The 20,713-nt window shown below is 44.2% G+C and overlaps 1 protein-coding gene across 3 annotated transcripts in view; it reads left to right on the top strand.

Moving 5' to 3' along the window:
- LOC147021360 (uncharacterized) overlaps positions 1-20,713 on the top strand; it is a 113,115-nt gene that overhangs the window by 47,236 nt on the left and 45,166 nt on the right. For 2 of the 3 annotated variants that reach the window (XM_085891231.1, XM_085891230.1), the window contains exon 14: positions 5,393-5,443. In XM_085891231.1, coding sequence (XP_085747357.1) covers positions 5,393-5,443 — 51 coding nt within the window. Of the gene's footprint in view, positions 1-5,392; positions 5,444-9,971; positions 10,083-20,713 lie in introns of those variants that run through there. The other variant, XM_085891233.1, reaches the window with a different exon arrangement.

Raw genomic sequence — 20,713 nt, forward strand, 5'->3', positions numbered from 1 at the left:
AGATCATTTAACCATGTTCTGTGATGGTTTCATTCTTCAATTGGTTTCAAATTAAATTATTTTGTGTGCACATATATCTCTACAATTGAATTCTTGCTTAAGTTTCCCCCAAAAACGAATGTACTGTACTCATTTTAATTCATGAAAATTGCAATTCCTGGAGTTTCAGCGACATACATACGTACATACATACATACTGTACCAACAGTCGTGGCCAAAAATATTGGCACCCTTGCACTTTTTTCAAATAACTCAAATTTTCTCCAAAAATAAGTTTAAATTGACAAAAGTATTTGGTCTCCACAATTATTTATTTCACTGTTAATATTACAGAACCTTTGATTTTTATTCAGAACTTAAAATATCTTTTTAAATAATATAATAAAATAATATAATAAAAATAAATGGCATTTACAAACTTATTGACACCCTCCACTTAGTATTTGGTAGCACAACCTTTGGACAAAATAACTGCAGTCAAGCACTTCCTCGAGCCATGAATGGGCTTCCTGCACCTCTCCACTGGCAGTGGGGCCCATTCTTCTTGTACAAACTGCTCCAGTTCTCCCAGATTTGAAGGGTGCCTTCTCCAAACTGCTGTTTTCAGATCTCCCCACAAGTGTTCAATAGGATTTAGATCTTGACTCATTGCTGGTCACTTCAGAACAGTCCAGCGTTTTGTGTTGAACCATTCCTGGGTGCTTTTTGAAGTGTGTTTTGGGTCATTGTCCTGCTGTAAGACCCATGACCTTCGACGGAGACCCAGCTTTCTGATATTTGGTTGAACATTACGTTTCAAAATGCCTTGGTAATCTCCTGATTTCATTATGCCGTGCACACGTTCAAGGAACCCAGTATTAGAGGCAGCACAGAAACCCCAAAACATCACTGAAGCACCTCCATGTTTGACTGTAGGGAAGGTGTTCTTTTCTTTGAATGCTTCATTTTGTTTTCTGTAAACATGGAGATTATGTGCTTTACCAAAAGCTCTAATTTGGTTTCATCTGTCCATAGGACATTCTCCCAGAAGAATTTTGGCTTGTTCAGGTGTGTTTTGACAAACTCCAGTCGGGCTTTCTTATTTGTCTCTCTTTCAGAACCCCTTTCATTTTGTTGGCGACAGATGGTGTGAGTTTAAACTGTCGTACTTTGTGTCTGAAGGTCAGCTTGAATCTGTTTGGCAGTTGATTGAGGTCCTTTCTCCACTATTCAAACACTCCTTCGCTGCAATCTTTGATCAAGTTTTCTCTTGCGGCCACATCCAGGGATGTTAGCTACAGTGCCATGGGCCTTAAACTTTCTGATAACAGTGTGTACGGTGGACACAGGAACATCAAGGTTTCTGGAGATGGACTTGTCTGCTTGAGATTGTCCATGCTTGGCTACAATCTTGTGTCTGACCTCGGACAGTTCTCTGGTTGTCTTTCTTTTCTCCACGCTCATTGTGGTGCACACAGTGACGCAAAACAGCAGAATGACTCCTTTTCTCTCTTCAAACTGGTTGAATGAGTGATTTTTATAATGCAGGCACCTGCAACTCACCACAGGTGAGTTCAATTCCAAAGTAAAGGAGAATCACCTGCTTGAAATCTAGTTATTTCTAACAACGTCTAAAAGGTGCCGATAACATTGTCCGGGCCATTTTAGGATTTCTGTTTGGAATAAGTTAAGATTTACTAAGTTTTTTTCAGCTTTTTTTTGTTTTGTTCCACTGCAAACCAAAGAAATACATTTGTGGATACCAAAAGATTTTCTAATTTCAACAATTTTTCTGGAAGAAATTTTGCATTATTTGAAAAAAGTGCAAGGTACCAATATTTTTGGCCATGACTGTACGTGCGTACGTACATCCGTATATACATGCGTACATACATACACACATATGCCATCAATCCATGAGAGAATGAATTATGTTGCTCTCTTCGTTTTAAGATTTCATCTTCCTTGAGCAATTTTAGGTCATCTCATCTCGATTCTTGAAGAGATGAACTTGTAAAATGGGTCGTGATGTCTGGATGTCTGTCCGTCCGATCATCTGTTAACCTTTTTGCGATTTTTGCTACTCCTCCCTTATCACGTGGCTGATTGTTCTGAAACTTGACAGATGAATACAAGACAGTAGCCCGCACAATAGCCCGGGCTTCAATTTTTCTAGATTTCTGATCACGGGGGCTCACAGGAGGGGTTACCTCCTAAAACTTCGGATCCATACTCGTCCCTTATTTACCAACTGATTGCTCTGAAACCCGATACAACCCTTCTACTTGATGGTACGCAGGATCGCTCGGTCTTAAATCTCTCTATTTAGGATCGAGGGGTTCCCAGATGGGTTCCCCAAAATTTACTCCAGTCTAACGTCAATGACGTTTCCCAGATTTTGGATTCAGCAGAGGATATATCGTTCATTCTGACCATCAGCCCACTCGAGGCTATTTATCTTTGCTAACCTCTCCCTAAGGGGAGACGCTGTTTGAATGGGTCTGCCAGTGGGTGAGTGTGAGTGTGTCCGCTCGTAGATTTACTTCAACATAGATCACGTTCATTCTCAGATCTACTGTCATCTATATATTGCACCCAGGTTGTCATCCTGTAGGTAAAACCTATTTCCGGTTGTTGTTGTTGTTTTCGTCCAGTAATGAAATTGGATCAAAGTTTTGTAATTTAATTCTATCATTGAAGAATGCAAGGATGTTGTGCAGCATTCACAACATTTCTCTCGAACCTTGAAGTAGACCCAGACAGCTTTCATCACATTCAAGCTCGCTGTAATTCATCGTGAGCTGCACCCCGCAAGGCCTACGGATTCTACTAGCCTGTCCGGCTTCCCTCAGACATACTTTGAAAACGTTGTCTAATTTACCCACGTAATTTTTGTCGAATTTAACCCAATGTCGATTTTGTACTTTGAATGTGGATCATATCCAAGTTAGCCATACCCGTTCCTGAGGGTGGTTGTCCCCACCTCGATCGACTGTAATCGATATCGTTAATTCTAAAGCAGTGTTTCTCAAGGTGGAGCGTGGCAATATTTTGGTGGGGCATGAGGATTCAAAACTCTTTTCAAGATCAAAGGAACCATGATGTGGCTGTCTGAGGAGAGCGAAAAGAAATACCCAAACCAGACTACTTTGGCAAAGGAAGTATTGATAAATTTTCCATCATCTTATTTAGTCGAATGTGGATTTAGTGTTGTTACCGATTTGTGCAAGCTAAGAGAAATCGACTGGAAATCACGAAATGTGGTGATTTAAGGCTGAAACTGACAAAATTGGTTCCTCGAATCAAACAAATCTGCAGCCAGCGTCAAGGGAAGGGCTCCCATTGAAGTGAGTAGCAATTGAATAAAATTTGCAATAAAGTTATAATAAAGCTTTTTGAATACATATGTAGTATATACTGTAGTGTCTCCAATCATGGTGGGGCGTACGATTTTTTTGAAAATCAAAGTGGGGCGTGGGACAAAAAAGGTTGAGAAACTGGTCGAAAGTGTTTAAATAATGACGTCACACGCACACAGTTTTGTGCAGCAATGAAATGGGGTTATAAATTTTTACTTTTAAACATAATCCACATGCCTCTACATTAAATGTTCCATCTTGTTCTTATCCTGTAGTTACTTCACCAGCACACTGGGTTTAAGAACCTAAAAAAGCAGTTTGCCAATACAGTATATTCCTTGCTAAAGGTAATACCTGTATGTACCATCAAAGTAGCTGACTGTGGAGCCAGTCTGTTCTGATTAATCTTTCTCGGTTTGCTTTGAAGTACGACTTAAAATATCTGTTTACAATTGAAAGATCGCCAAACTCGAGTCCTGTCCTTCTTCACCTTTCTCTTAAAATCTGCATGAAAGCCGTGCTACCTTTCCGTTATAATTACCTTTACCCCCATTTACCTTCACACTTTTATGCCTGTTTTGATGCTATTCTCTCGTCCATCAGTTTTTCTTTCTCTCATTCCCAACCCTATTTCCAACGGAGGCTTTTTGTACGGGACTAATTTTTTTTTTCTTGCCAACAGCCTAGGGGGTCATAATGTGACAACCAGTGACCCTCCCGTTCTCGGCCCTCTCTTGCGTATTTGGCCACCAATTTAAATGCACTTGTGCCGCACCGTGGCTTCGGTCGAAAGGTGGATTATATTTTCACTCCGTATTCCATGCCCGCGGCTCCTTCCTTACTTTTTAATCGACTGTGGCTGAATCTTGCTGCCGGCTGTAATTCATTGCGATTGTGTAACAGACAACAGACTTAATGAAAGACCGCCAGATAAGAAAGCTGCCTCCATCGGCAGTGCTTAAAGGAAGAAGGGCTTTGTTACACACACATATATATATATATATATATATATATATATATATATATATATATTTATAATTTTTGTTTTTTTGCACCATGAATCCAAAGGGATCTGCAGAACCCTAATTGCATCCCCCATTCCCCGCTCGCCTCCCCTCCATGATTCCATTTGTTTCAACTTTTCATCTTCCTTTGAACATTTCCTGCTCGTGGCTTCGTTGTTACTATTGCATCTTCACCTGTGAATTGTTTATTTCAATTATAATGTATTTTCACCGATGAAAATGTGCCGTCCAGTTAACGATGAGATAAATGAACATCGTGCTGACGTAACAAATAGGGAGCTCTGTTTTAATTACCATTTTGCATTCAAGGCCTTCTTAAAATATCATCATATGAGCTCCAAATGATCTTGTTTTTGTGGGGAAAAAAAATAAATCCTGAAGATCATTGTTGGACGAGCACTCTCGCTCCATCGAGTGTAGCCTGTGGCTGCTGGTTGCATCATTGGTTGGGACGCGGCTATGCCGCTGATGCAGTGTCCCCTTTACCAGTGCACTGACACTCATTTTGCTGACCTCGGAAGGATGACAGGCTGAGTCAACCTCCTGGTGTATTAATTCAGCAGCCAACGGGGCTTGAACACAGGACCCTAGGATCCCCAAGCCGCCACCCTAACCACTAAGCCAACATCAGGCTGAACGAGCACTACAATGGTAACATTGATGCACTTGTTGGAAAAAGGGGAATACCATGAAATACGAGAAAGTGAGATGTGGAGAAAAGAGGCAATTGAAGGTAATTTATCCATTGTGCAATGACTGATCACACTAAAATAGGTCTCGTAATTCAGGAGAATCGTGTCGTGAATTGTGTCAGGTGGTTCGGTTTTCCGCATGTTGAAATTCTGCGAGCCTGAGCGGTCATACGGACCATCCTTTGAACGTCTCTTGCTTGTTGTGTCTCTTCTATTTTTTTTAAGGTTTTCGGTTTTAATCGCTATGAGCACCATGAAGATTTGTTATCGTGCAGATTTCCTATTAATTTGTCATTGCATTTTTTTTTCCCCTCGTCAATTCTCATCCTACCCTTAGAGTCGCTCCTTGCAAGAAGACCAGGCCCGGTTGAAACGAAAAGCAAAAGAGGTGAGTTTCTGGGGTCCCGAGTTTTGCTCCATTCTAACTAACTGCATTCCCTCTTTGTCGCTGAAACTCGGTCTTGACAGACCCACAGATAATAGCTTTTTATTATTTTTTTCTTAAAGTCAGTGCTCCTTATTGATTCTGCTGATTCCAAGTACAACACCAAGCTCAAGCAAACGCTTACTTTTCATCTACTGTTCTTATATTATGAGTAGTAGTCGTCTTTAGAATGTTTTTCGTTGTTTAACATGATGATTTAGAACATACCTAGCTGACCTAAATGATTCTTGCATGTAATTTTGTCCCATCTATGTGGTCCATTTGCCTCTCTGTTAAGACTTACTTGCATAATTCGCTCTGTTTGGCCATGACCTCCACGTGCCTTACCGTAAATGATCCTCAGTGTGCTTGTCGGTGGGGCCACCACACTGCCATTCACTCCGTCCTGACTCTGTGCTTCTCGTGAAAGGCATCCAGTGGTTGCTTTGTGCCGAGCCGCCGCGTGCTGCCCGGCATGGGCGCAGTTCGTGCCCCTGGCACGTAATCTCTCGCACCTTTCAGTGTTATGAATAGGCTCACGCTTGCCTGCGGAGTTTTTGCCGTTAACATATTGAAGGACCCTTAGGGGTAAATAGAGAGGCGGAATGGAGAGGGTAGGGGGAGGGAGGTAAGTGAGTCGAGCAAAGGGAGTGGGGACAAAAGGAGTAAAATGGAGGAAGGGTGGGGATGAAGGGATGGGAAGGAAGGTAATTTGTGGAGAGGAAACGGGGAAGGGAATGCGTTGGATGTTTATTTCAGTTTTAATTTTCAAGTGCAACACGAGGAAGGAGAGGATGGAAGAGAAGTGAGGTGAAAGAAGAGCAGTGTGGTGGTGTGTTCAAAATCGAAGAAGAGAGGGTAGGTAGGTAGTCGTGCAGAAAAAAATGGAAGGTGCATAAGTGGGTAAGAAGAGTGTTGGAGTATGAAGATAGAGAAAATTGCTCGGTAATTATGATATAGCTCGTTGTCCTATTATGGCTTACAAACAATCAATCCTACCGCTACCACCGACTACATGTGATGCTAATATCTAGCAAAAAAAAACATGGAATTTGGCCAGGGTACCGGCACACAATGGCCTGTTTTTTTTCAAAACGTGTATTATTTAACATTCGCAATCTCTATCTAGATAGGATAGTGTGATTCAAATTCCCGATGTGAAGCACTGTGGTTAGGATGCAGTACTCACTGCTGTTTATAATTCTTTATACATACTGTATTGTGTTAAAGAAAAAAAATCATTTCACCCCTTCTTGGACTGAACCCATTGTCAGACACCTTTTCGATTTGCACATGACCAACCTTGTGACTCGGATAAGTGCAATATGGAAAGGGAAACAGGGTATTGTGAGAGTGGTCTTTAGTCAGAAGGTAAGGAAGGTAATGTGTGAGGAAGGGTTATGGGTTGAGGAGGAAGTTAATGGGCATTGTGTAAACGTGTGTATATGTATATGTATTTGTATTTATGGAAGAGCTCGAACACAGAATTGGTCAGGATACAGCAGAACGAAAGGAATGGCAGAAAGAGAAGGGGAAAACACCAATGGCAGGGTTGAGGGACAAAATAGAGGGAGACTTGGACAGATTTAGGCGTGGTGGACAAGATAGATACAGAAGCAAACTCTCAGGAAGGAGATTTGGGCTCATCAGGACAGCATACCGCAAATCGTTACTTGCGACCAAGACCAAGTCGGTTAAATCCTTACAATAATTGTGTGTGTGTGTGTGTGTGTGTGTGTGTGTGTGTGTGTGTGTGTGTGTGTGTGCGTGTGTATATGTGTGCGTGTGCGTGTGCGTGTGCGTGTGCGTGTGCGTGTGTGTGTGTGTTTAGTGCTACTACTCCGACAGTTCTGGGCCGGTTACATCCAGACTTTCTACATAGGATCAGCATGACCACAATTAGTGCATGATGTGGTATTGTATCTTAAGATTGTATTCCATTTAGGAATCAAACCCACACAAGACAACTTCAGCTTGGATACGTTACCTCTGAGTTATCTATCTTATTCATCCAATGATTTTGAATTTATAATTCATATCCGTGACGCAGTTCCTCTTCATGCTTCAATTGACTTATCAGTTGGTCATGAAAGATGTTTGTCAACTTAGCTATGCTCTGGGATTGAAACATGGAGACTTTTTGGGGTGGTGTTTCAAGGTCTTAATTTCATATCACATCTGGGTGACTTGCTCCGATTGTTTTGCAAATCATGTTTACCTCTGCTACCAAAGGTGGAAGCAGGTTATGTTTTCACCCCCTTTCTGTCTGTCTATTTGTTTGTTTGTGTGCAGGATATCTCAAAAAGTTGTGGACAGGTTCGGTGTGTGACAATGACGAAGTGATTACATTTTGGTGAAGATCCCGATCCGGTTCAGACTAGTAGAGTTTTAAAAGTGATTTTTCACCATTGATAGGGCTAAAATGATATACAGTATGGCACGATATCTCAAAAAGTTGTCGATGCATTTGGACTAAACTTGGTGGTCAGGTTTGGTGTGTGACAAGGACGAATTGATTCGGTTTTGGTGAAGATCAGAATCTGGATCTTGATATGAGAATTATTTAATTTTTTAAGTGATTCTTCCCCATTGAGAGACGGGGCTAAAACAGATATAGTACTGTATAGCATGATATTTCAAAAATGTATTGGGACCCATATGTTCTCGTGGATCAGGCATTACGTGGCGGAGGTATACACTCTACTGAGTGCACTTCTACTTTGACTTGTTACCCTCGCCGCAGGAGAGGGTGTTGCATTCGTGTCCGTTTGTTTTTTCTGTTTGTCTGTCTGTTTCTTTGTTTGTTTGTCCATACTGAACTTTTGTGTTTTTCTCCACAACCGCTTGTCGGATTGAGACAAAATTTTCACCATTGGTGCGGCTACTCATGTAGAATGTTCTCATGATAATTATGACATCATCGGTCACGTGGTTTTTCCATTGGAAAAATGGAAAAACTTTGGCCCTCTGTATCTCTGAAACTGCACCAAGGAAAAAACTGAAACTTGGCACATAGCAAGTACTCCTCATGGAGAATGAGTGTGATTTTTTTTTTAAATGACAGCATAGGTGCCCTCACTATGACGTCATAATTGCATATGTAGAACGCCACATCCGATCAGTATGAAAAATTTTGAGGGTCATCTATGGATAAAATGGTCCACAGAAAAAAATTTCATGACATAATTGGTCACATGATTCGGCAATCATATTATGTTTTTTTTAAACTTTCAAAAATCTTCTTCTCTGAAGTGGCTGAACAGATCGAGGCGAAACTTTACACATATAATATGACTGCCTGTCCATGAGGAACAAAAAGTTCACACACATGATGTCATTGGTCACATGGTTCGGCAGCCATATTGGATTTACCCTCAAACCTATAAAAAAAATCTTCTTCTCCAGAACGGCTGGACAAATCTAGGGGAAACTTCACACAAGTGTTCCCCAAGCCATGGGGTGTACAAGTGTGTTTAGGAATAATTGATAGGTCACATGATTTGGTAGCTATATTGGATTGAAGAAAATATTTAATAATGTTTTCTCTCGAACCTCTTAATCAATCAATGTGATTGATTTGAATCAATCGTCACATTTATGATCTCGTAGAGATGAGGAATTATACGTATTAAATTTTAACTTGATCAGATGCATGATCTGGCAGCCATAATTATTTAATTTTTTGACATGGGTTCCTTTTTATAATTTATTTATTTTTTGAATAAGGCTCACTTGGCTTTTGCCTGGACGGGTTTGATGGTAGAGGAGCAGCAGCTGAAATGCGAATCATCTCCATGCTCCTCCTGTTGACTTCATCTTTGATTTTTTTTTCTTGTTCGGGTTCCTTCTGATTACTCCAATGCAATACTGTACCTATTTGGTCTTCCATTTGATTTGAATTGAATTTTATTTGAATCCCATTCTAAATTCAATTGAATCATGAATAGTAAAAAAAAAAACGTCATGAGTCGGGGTTAGGTGTCCGATCAAAGTGGGGTTGCATCAAAGCGGGACGTCTTGGAACCCGGACATCACTGCAAGCAGTTATAAAGTGGCTGTTCTAGTTATGCCTCTTATTCATTACGCTACACACCAGTACACAAACACCACACAAAATACACCACACAAAAGCAGTCTGGCCGAGGGTCTGCGATCTCTGATTGCTCTTTTTCTTGTTTTTCTTTTATTTTCCTTTCCTTACACTTCCTCACATCTTTTATCCATTTCCTCAGTTGCCCTCGAGCTTTTTCAGCACTCTTTATCTGTTTTAACTGCAATATTTTCCCACAATTGACTTCACTGCTATATATTGCATCTCATCTCATTCATTCCTCCTGTTAGATGACCACCCGTCTCCCTCATTACTCTTGCAAAACCCCTTCTTATGCCCTCATTTCCCCCCTCATTTTCCCCCTCTCCTAGCCTTCCTCGTAATAAGAGTTTTTTTACTCTCCATCTCTTTGCTTCATTTTGTTTCTGTCTTCCCTCACAGTAGGGTCCGGCAGGCCTCACGGTCAGTGGTGGCTCCCTGTCCCCGGAGGCCTGCATGGAGTTGCTGCTGCTAATTGGAACGCTCTTTTTGATTGAGCTATGCTATTAGCTGCTGCCTTCCTGACTCACCCTAAAGGATCTATGTATGTAGTATACCTACCATCACCCCTACTCCGGTTGATTTGCTTTTTGGCTTCATCGGTATTTGTGCATTTATTTTTTAACAGCCTTTGTGTGGTTTTTACCACCTTCGTGTACAATAGTCTTGATTTTTTTTTTTTGGGGGCTACTTTATTCAACACGCCAAGAAGAGTTTAAATTTCATACGAGGTGTGGCACAGGTGTACAGACCTGTTGATTTCTTCAGTCCTTTGCTTGAATTCTGCTATCAGCTGGTCATTACCTTGGCATATTCTATCCCAGCAAATCATCTTGTTGTCAAAACCTACTTGGATCACCTGGTGTAATGGCTATAGTTTTGCTTCCCTGGACAGAGCAGCTGATTTCAAGTCTATTTGTTGACCAAATAAGCTTACAGTATAATTTTGGGTGTGGTGGCTAAGTGGCCTTTTCATGTTCATGATTGTCTTTGTATTTTTAATGTTCGTCTCCCAACAACTTCCTCATCAATGACCTGGATTCCAAGTACAAATCTACAAATATGTAACGGCTCTTAGGCTCACTGAAGTCAGGAGCACTTTTTTTGAATCTTCAATGGAAAATTAATGAACTGCTGAATGATTGAATTGAAGGAAATAATATATCGCACATGCCTCATCTGAAATTCTCAATGGTAGGTACCGTGCACTGATTGATAGCTCAAAGAAGGAAAACTGGTAAAAAATAAAGGACTGGGGAAAAGTAATAGAGGGAAATAGAATATCATCCACAGTCATACTGAGTTTAAAGTTCTCAAATGTCTGCGTTCGGCATCGCACCATCTTGAACCGCGTGAACTCCCGTGATGGGCAAGAAACATGGTCAGGGCCTAATACAAAGTAGGTCAGAGTCAAACAGATATAAACTAAAGCACGTACTGAAGTCAATGGTGCAAAGTGACTTGCACAATGCATTTTCATTCCGACAACACTTCTGCACTTTCAGAGATGGCTTCTGAGACGTACGCAATTATCGACATGATTTGTTTGGAATATGCCATTGCAACGTATCGCTGGACACAAAAACGACCGGACCATTAAAAAGCGTTCTCATTTTGAAGTTAATTTTCTGTTGTGGATAATGCTTATGGATTTATTAATTTTGTGTGTGCCCTCTGGCTGCTGGTTTGCATCGTTGCTCAGGGCACGGCTATTCCGTTGATGTAGTGACCCCTGAAGGTTCGGAAAGGAAATTGTAATTTGTTCATGGTGCCGGCGATAGCTCGCTTACTCTTCGAGAAGGACACCTTGAGATACTTAACTTCCACGAACCAATGCTGGTGGATGGGACACCTGTTTAACATCCATCTGAGGGACAGCACACACATTGATGAACCACCCTGCCTGTGAAACACCGGAATGACAGTTTATAGCTGGCTCAGAAATTCAGAACACAGGCTAGACAGATTAAAGACAAGTGTGCGTACTTCTCGCCTCGGCCATCCTGACAGCTTTGGGATGAGCAGATTTAACATTTCTGAATGCAACAAATATGGGTTTGTTCATTAACTTTTTCCATAATCATCTCTTGTGGATAAACTGCTTGTACTACAGTATATATAATTCAAGAAGTAGCAGTTTGTTTGTGTGTTGTTTGTTTGTCTTGTATGCATTCCTGAACCTCTGGACAGAATGAGTTGAAAACCAGTGGTTGCACTTGGGGTGTGCCTGGGGTGGTTTGAGGGGGTAAAAAAAGAAAAAAAAGAATAAGATCATTGGGGTCAAGGTGTGGGTGGGGAAGCACCCCAATTCTCTCCATGTAAGTGTGTATTGTATGTAGAAGCCGGTATTACAAGTCATAACGAGAATGAGCAAGCAAAGATTGCATACCCTCACCCAGACTTATTGTGTGGTTTAATAGTACGTATTTTATAGATACAGTGACTTGTAATTCTAATTATATCATGCATGCAGTGGCCTGCAAAAGTATTGCGGCATCGACGGCTCGACTGACGTCGAGCTCATCGTGGCGGGAGGTCAAAGTCCCGCGATGTCCCGAGTGGCTCAGCTGAGGAGGCGTTCCCAATTAATGGCGGACTGCGCGCACGCGGGTCATGAGGAAAGACGTGAGAAACCTTAAGTTTTTGAACCCAATGGGTTCATTTCCAGAACCGCAACAATAAAAAGAACCAGGGAGGATTTAATCACGACGGAGGAGACTACGGCGGTTGTGGTGGGGAAGAAAAGGAAATACAGTTTCGATAATAAATAATTATTTACAAATTGATAAAATAAATCTGAAGAATTAGGCGCCACACTCCGGACTCAGTCACAGACGGGAAGGGGGACAAAGCTTTGTGGCAGCGGGGATGAGCAGGTGGTGATGAGGCGAGAAGACGATGGGGAGATGAACAGGTGGTGATGGCACACGGCAGGCTCCAGGGACGAGGCAGGGCAGGAATGACAATGTCCAGAAGCAGGACGCACAGGCAAAGGATGAAGATAGGTCTGGGCAGGCAAGGCTGGCAGGCAGGACGACCTCCTCACCTCAGAGATGATTATCCTCACAAACTCCTCAGTCTCTGTTCCCCTCATAGTGCGGCAACTTAGCATAACAATTGTGCATTTTGTGAGGAAAGCACCAAATTTGGCACACTAGTAGCCTAACATATTATGAACAGATTTGGATATTGGGCCATCTCAAATTCAGCCGCTGATGGCTGTGGCAGCCATTTTCCAAAATGGCCGCTAGCGGTTACTATAATATCACTCTAACATTGGTTTGAACATTTATTAAAAGCTGAATTAAGAAAAACATAACCTGGAGCCACCTCAAGTTTAAAGATAGCCGCCATTTTGCAAGATGGCTGCTAATTATTTGTTGTACCGGACGACTATCTCACTCATAGAAATTGGTTGTTGAGAATGGTGGCAAACGAATCAAGGGCTGCGTCTGATTGATATGAATACCAACATCGCTTATGTAAAGTCAGTGGTTGTGGAGAATGGTGGCAAACAAATCGCGGGCTGTGTCTGATTGATATGAATACCAACATCGCTTATGTAAAGTCAGTGGTTGTTGAGCGTGGTTGCAAACAAATCATGGGCTGCGTCTCATTCATATGAATACCGACATCTCATTCATAGAAATTGGTCGAGAGATGTCTGATTTAAATGTTCTGAATCAGTGACACAGTCTGCTCTGTTAATATTCTCTCAATTTTGTGAGCACTCTCCCTCACACACACACACACACACACACACACACACACACACACACACACACACACACACACACACACACACACACACACACACACACACACACACACACACACACACACACACACACACACACACACACACACACACACACACAAAGCTGTGCATTCAAGTGCGGCCTTTTTGCACTTGCAACGCTTCAGACAGCTCTTCTTGCACTTGCACAATACTAGCTCATAGCAGGTGTGGGCTGCTTTGGGTAGCTTCATCCAGTGTGGCTCGTACACCCCCTCGTCATTCTTGACCCAGCCCCAGCTGGATGGAGGAGGCAGCTCTGGCGTTGGTAGCAGTGTTTGACCCCACACATGGCCTCCTTGGTGGGCCGCCCTTTTCACATGCTCCTCCAGAGCTGCCTTGGTTGGCGGGATCAGCTGCACGTTGTTCTTCTTCGCGAAGAGTTTCTTCCGGGCCTTGTCAATGTCATTGCACGTGCTGGTTCTGTCATAGAGCAATATGACAAACCTCTCGATGGTGTGCATGACATCATCTGGTATGCCACTTGGTGCAGAGGATAGCTTCAGCAGTGCGTCTGTAAGTTCTGGCAGAACGGTCCAGATTGTCCAAGCAGTCTTCTTACCATGTCCAGCAAAGCTAGATACAGTGTCACACCCAGTCAGAGCGTGAAACATTGGGAGTGTCTGTGCCTTCTCTGGTCCTAGGCCAGCTGCTATTTTGTGGGCTGCCAGGTACCGAAAACTCTTCCCAGTGCCAAATGCTAGCCACAGTTCATCTTCTGGTTGCAGTCCCTGGGCCACTGACACAGCCAACACCACAACATCGGTGTCAACTGTCTTGATCAGTATCTTGTGGTGACCATGGTTGGCTGCATGGGATGCATGCAACAACATTCGACTGTCAGCTTCTTCATGGCTGCATGGGGTGAGCAAGGCCAGGTCTGGCAGCGGTGGCTTGCTCAGGACTGCCTCTCCATCAGTGATAACCAGCTGCTTGTCATCCTGGTCAAACCACCTGAAGATAGCTTCTGATAGGAACTTGAACAGCTCGGTCTTGTTAGTGTCCACTCGGAGGAAGTTCTGCCAGTTTCCAGGTATAACTGCTGCTCCGACCACGCGTCTACGCACTCATTTTCCACGCTTTGATCTTGCACTGCCTTTCAGTGAATCAGCAACGTAGCGGTCCCAGACCAGGTCCAGGCGTGACAGTCTAAAGCTTCGTTGACAGATACGGTATGAAGACATCCTGGGCATAGTCATCAAAGTTCTTGGCTACTGCAGGCTTCAGCATCTGGACAATGACTGCCCCATCAAGAACTAGGCTGGTGGTATCAGGAGCCTCTGATTGGGCATTGGAGAACTCTTTAAAGCATTTGAGGAGATCACTCTTCGTAAACAAATTAGCTTAGCCATGAAAATGGAAACTAGAATGGAAAACTACTTACAAATGGTTTGGCATTGCCGTCAATCGAACGAAGATAACCCGAAAACTAACGAGTTATCATGGTAAAGATATCTCGCCAACACGCCGGTACGAAGAGAGAACTTCCTCACTCAGTAGCAAACTGGAACTGGCGCCGTGAAGGCAGAACGGAAATACATGCAGAACCTCGTAACCCGGTAATCCGTGACTGAGATAATCCTATGACCAAACTGCACCCCGCAAACCAAACTCAACTTGATGAACTATGGTTAACAATGGGATAGCATAGAGAACTCTATGGGCACAGAACAAAATAACAATGAATCGAGTCAACAAGTGTAAGCTGGCAACTCAACCGTGGGCGATTCCGGGGTCAATGTGCACGCACACCACTTCTACTACCATGTGCCAAGCCAATAGTGCTATGAATGTTTATCATTGGTTTTCATTCAGAATCTGTGTCTTAATAAGACTAATTAGTCCACTTTAACTTTTTTTTCTCAACCAAATCAAATGGTTACTTTCTTTGACCATTATTGGACCTTTATTAGTAAATAACCTTTCACGATCAACCTGCATTCCTCTCCAGTAAAGCAGATATGTGTCATAACAGTAACCACTGGTGGCCATTTTGAAAAATGGCTGCCACAGCCATCAGCGGCTGAATTTGAGATGGCCCAATATCCAAATCTGTTCATAATATGATAGGCTACTAGTGTGCCAAATTTGGTGCTTTCCTCACAAAATGCACAATTGTTATGCTATATTTAGCTAAGTTGCCCCACTATCAGACCAGACCTTGACGTTTTTCCTCAGCCGTCTGCAATGCTCACACTCCCAACTCCTTCTGGAATCCTCTCTCCAACAACTCCCAATTTTTTCCTCCCTCTCCTTCCTCTCGGCCACGCTCCGCCCCTTTTGAGGAGGCGTCTGTGACTCCACCCCCCTCTAGGGGTGACACTCGGCCCCTCCAAGGCGATCCACCACTCCACCCCTCGGGAGGCGATCATCACTCCGCACACCGCCTTTTTCGTGCCAAGCCTCCCAGCGCCCCCCCCCCCCCCGGCAGAGGTTTACAGAGAGGTTTTACGCACAGTCCTGTATGGTGTACAGGCAAACAAGACAATTGCTTAAGCTGACGTTTCCCTACTTATACATCAAGATGGCTATCTTCTCGCACACGGACCATGCTACTCTATACATTCTTATCTGTTCTCTGGTAATATCTAACCCTCCTCACAAACGTAACAGGATTCACCCCCTATCAATAATGCCACATTTAGATGAATTTCAAATGATGCAGAAACAGTTTTCTCCAAATGAACTTTTTTATTCGTAACTGAAGAGATCAAACTAAACAATGTTATAGTTGAAGGAGGTTACATGTCATGAATACCTGCAAAAAACGTGTACAAATCAGAATTCGCTGGTTGTAAAAGTATTCAACCCCTGAGGCCAGTACTTGGTGGAAGCATCTTTTACAGCAATGACTGCTATGAGTGTTTTTGGGTAGATCTCTACCAGTTTTGCACAGTGAGTTGGTGAAATCTTTGTCCATTCTTCATGTAACAATTGCTCTAGTTTTGCCAAGTTTGATGGGGATCCTCGATGAACTGCAATCTTCAAGTCTCACCATAAATGTTCATTTGGGTGCAAGTCAGTACTTTGACTGGGCCACTCAAGAACATTTTATATTCTTCCTATTCAGCCACTCCAGTGTGGCTTTCGCTTTGTGCTTCAGATCATTGTCCTGCTGAAATGTGAATCTCCTACCTAGTTTCAGATTCATGACTGACTCAAGCAGGGTTTCATCAAGGATTCTCCTTTACTTTGCACCGTCTATTGTCCCTTCTATCCTGACAAGCTTGCCAGGCCCTGCGGATGAAAAGAAGCTCCATAACATGATGCTGCCACCAGCATGCTTGACAGTCGGGATGTTGTTGAATGGGTGATGTGCAGTGTTGGGCTTGTGCCAGATTTAACGCTTTGAATTTAGACCAGAAAGTTCAATTTTTGTCTTGTCTGACCATAAAACTTTTCTCCACATCCCTGTAGTATCATTAAGATGCTTTTTCACAAACTCCATACGAGCTTTTAGATACGTCTTTTTCAGTCATAGCTTCTTTCTTGCCTCCTGTCCATATAGTCCAGCTTTGTGAAGGGATCGGGATATTGTTGATTGATGAACACTGACCCCCATCTTGGACATAGAGCCTTACAGATCTTTCAAAGTCATTGTTGGATTTACAGTGACATCCTGAACCAGTTTCCTGCTTGCCCTGCTGCTGAATTTGGATGGGTGACCTGATCTGGGTAGAGTCTGGGTGGTATTGTTGCGGACCGGGTATCGGTTGCGAGCACGACCGCTAGGTGGGGCGGTAGGGTCGCTCTACCGAACACCCGAAATCTAGATCGTATCTTTCGGAAAACTCCGACAGGTACGGGTCCCTTACCTGGACCGTGAATCGTCAATACATCCACCACATGGTACAGGGTTATTTGCCAATCTTCAAAATACCTAGAGATCCACGTGGCGAGTTACCGAGTATTCACACCCTCGACGGCCCTCGTACCAGTCGAGCCGTTAGCGTGCCCGACCCGTGCGCAACCCGAGCGGACGGTTGCCGAACTTCCGTCGGACCAAATGTACATTTACAGTGGCAACAGCCTTTATAATTCACCAACACGCGCCATGCTAAGCCAATGGAAGAAACACAGCAACGAACTGATACATTTAACAAATGTATTTATTTATAATGGGGGAAAGGGGGGAGCACGCAAGAAGCAGAGTTATCACGACTAATGGAGAAGTAAGTATGTACAGCAAAGAGCACTTATACAATTCCTACTTACAGACAGGCCCACAAATACACGCACGCACACACACACACACACACACACACACACACACACACACACACACACACACACACACACACACACACACACACACACACACACACACGAACCGGTGGCCATAGCCTTTATTGAGGCCTCCAGCTCAGAGGGAAAGGTGAACTGAAGACCAGAGTCTGCTCTCGGACCTGTCCGCCTCGTGCGGGTACGTTGAGCTGGCGGGGTGGTGGGACTCGGACCAGTAGCAGCCCAAGCGTCCACACGACCGGGCTCCCGGCAAACGGTGGCCGGCAGGGCGAAGTCTGGCAAGACGAAAAACTGGCTTTCCAGCAAAGAACCGCCACTGGGGACCTTTTGCGTGTGAGGCGAACGTGATAACCACTCGTGTCAGGCGAACGTGATCACCACTCGCGTCACAGGTTTTTCCTCCCTGGAAAAACGAAGCCGGACCATTATCCTTGCCCCTCCCTCAGCCAAACCTCAGTGTCGTGGTCTACGTCTTCCCTCATTGGCCGGTTTTAGGGCGCAGAATGCGCTCGTCACCCTGTCAATGGCCAAAATGGGCGCCAAGGCTGTTGATTGGACCAGGGGGACTAATGTGATTGGATTATTGGACTAATATGACGGGGCGTCTCGACTCCCCGCCCCCGAAGAGGCTTCGCTTCTCTTGGAGCCTGCTCTGTGCCCTATGACCGACTTACGGCCACCTCGTCCACGCCCCCCCCCACCCCCCCCCCCGGATTGGGCGAGAGAGACGTCAGGTCTTCGTGAACTCCGCCTACGTACGTGCTGACACGCACGTAGGCCATGCCGTCGGTGTGAGGAAGTGAGGTGAAGGTGAGGGTGGTGCTGTTGATGTTGGTAGTGTAAAAATAAAAGAAAACCCTGACTATCAAAGTAGCTCACAGCGCATGTACATTTATTCACCCATTAAACGAGGGACGGTGACCCTAACTAAACAACACATACTTACCGTTATAACTGTTCTATAGGACCTGTATATTGAGTGCTCATAGCTTCCAGATTCGTAACAGTATGACACATCTTCCACTCCTTAATGATGGATTTCACCGTACTCAGAGATAATGAGTGACTTTGAAATCTTCTTATAACCCTCTCCTGAACGGTTCTTCTCCATCACTTTATGTCTGACTTCTTTGGAAAGCTCCTTGGTCTTCATGTTTGCCTTGTTGGTTGACCAAGTGAGTTGCACCTTCAAACTCCTGAGATAAGTGGGGGAGATTAATATTTAATGTTAAACCACTGATTACATTCAGGTGAAACCTATTACACTTATTTTTTAACCTTTCAAACAAACAATTTACTCCTAAAGTGATTTAGGTTTAATTAGGAAAAGGGTTTTTGAATACTTATTCAATTGAGAAATTTTGAATTATATTTCTTTGTGTATATCTCGACTTCTAATTAACATTTTTGAGGAGTTTTAAATGCTTGACTCTGGTTTTGGGACACGAGGAATCGATTAAGATAAAATTTAATGTGACATCCAGACAAGCTGGTGGGACTTCTGAATACGTTGTTGGTAATAATGTATTGTTACGAATTTGGAATTCAATCGCACACAACATACAGGTTCCCTTAGTCAGCTATGTCGATAAGTGCATGTTCCCTAGATAGCTCACCTTCCATTGTTTAAATGTTCAGAGATTGATTAGATGCGCTGCGGATCGATTTAATAGTTAGGGAACGAAACAATGGAGACGTCCCTCCCCCTCTTCTGCAAAGACGAAGAAGAACCCTGCCATCCCGTGACGTCAACAACTCCCTCCCACCCGTGGTTGAGCGGGGGGTGGATCACGAGGGCATGAGTCACGCCGGGTGCGGGGGAGGGGGTGCAAAGGATAAAGAGGACATCTTGTTTTTGTTCAAAAAGAGTCCCGAAAGGGTTCGTAAAGAGTCTCAGGGAGTCCCGTGGTAGGGCTAAGTTCGTGGGAGTCCCGTGGCAGAGTTCGTGTGCTGAGTCCCGTGGGAGGAGTAAGCTTTTTGCTTCGGCAGTTTGGGGAGTCGGGAGGAAGCCAGAAGCCAAGGAGCTGCGTGGAAGTCCGGGCATCGCGAAGGAGACGCGAGCTGGGGGCACAGCCTTGCCTGCTGTGTCACGCAAACTGCGCGTTCGTGTGGAGAGAGCCGGAGAGAGCTCGCCTGCCACACGGAAGGCCCGAGCTCGACCGCGGCTACGCTCGCTGCCGTGGGGAAAGAGCATCGCGGGTCGCCCAAGCACGTTCATGTGGAGAGAGCGGGAGAGAGCTCGCTTGCCACACGGAAGGCCCGAGCTCGACCACGGCTACGCTAGCTGCCGTGGGGAAGGAACGTCACGGGTCGCCCAAGCCAGACACCACGAGGGTGCAGGTAACCTGCAACGGTCTCGTGGGACTCGTTTAGTCTGCCAAGTCCCATGCCATAAAGACCCAAGAGGTCCAGTCTGACCCCATTGCCTTTGATGGGGTCTTTTTCCTGCTTTTCTTTTGAATGAATGTTGTGGCGCCGAGTCCCGTAAGTAAAACTGTGTAAGTGACTGTACATTAATAATTGCTTATAGACGGTTGTAGTTCTTTTGTCATGCTTTTGTTGCTTGTATAATTGCATACGTGTTTTGCCTTATTTAATTGCATACGTGTTTCATTATAATAAATGTCCTTGTGTGAATGTAAACCTGCTCGTTTCATCCATTCCCTCATTGACTGAACATTTCGTGTGATGGGAGTTAGAAAGCCGTTGGTTTGTCGTAATAGGGGGACATTTGGATCGACGGTTCTCGGCGATTACGCCGCTCGGAATTGCGCACGGACAAGCTCGTCTCGGCGGTTTGTTCCGTACGAGTTCCATCGAGGGTGGAATACCCCGGTAGTTGGATCACGTGGGTATTTAGGTACATTGAAGATTGGCAATCGACCCTACCCCACGTGATCTGCCGATTGGCGTATTTCGGTTCTTGTACAAGGACCCGTCGCTCGGAGTTATCCGGGCGGCGATCTATATTCCGGGCGATCGGTCGGGCTGACTTGACTTGCGGCTCCGTTCAGAGCGGTCGGTTGGCGGCTGACCCCCGGCCAGTAACAGTATATTCGTAGCACTGGTGGTGGTGTCATATGTGGCTGTCAAACCTCTCTCC

This window comes from Eptatretus burgeri, chromosome 8, assembly GCF_056783735.1.
Source record: "Eptatretus burgeri isolate ZD-2024b chromosome 8, Ebu_testis_v1, whole genome shotgun sequence".
In the NCBI taxonomy this organism is placed as follows: Eukaryota; Metazoa; Chordata; class Myxini; order Myxiniformes; family Myxinidae; genus Eptatretus; species Eptatretus burgeri.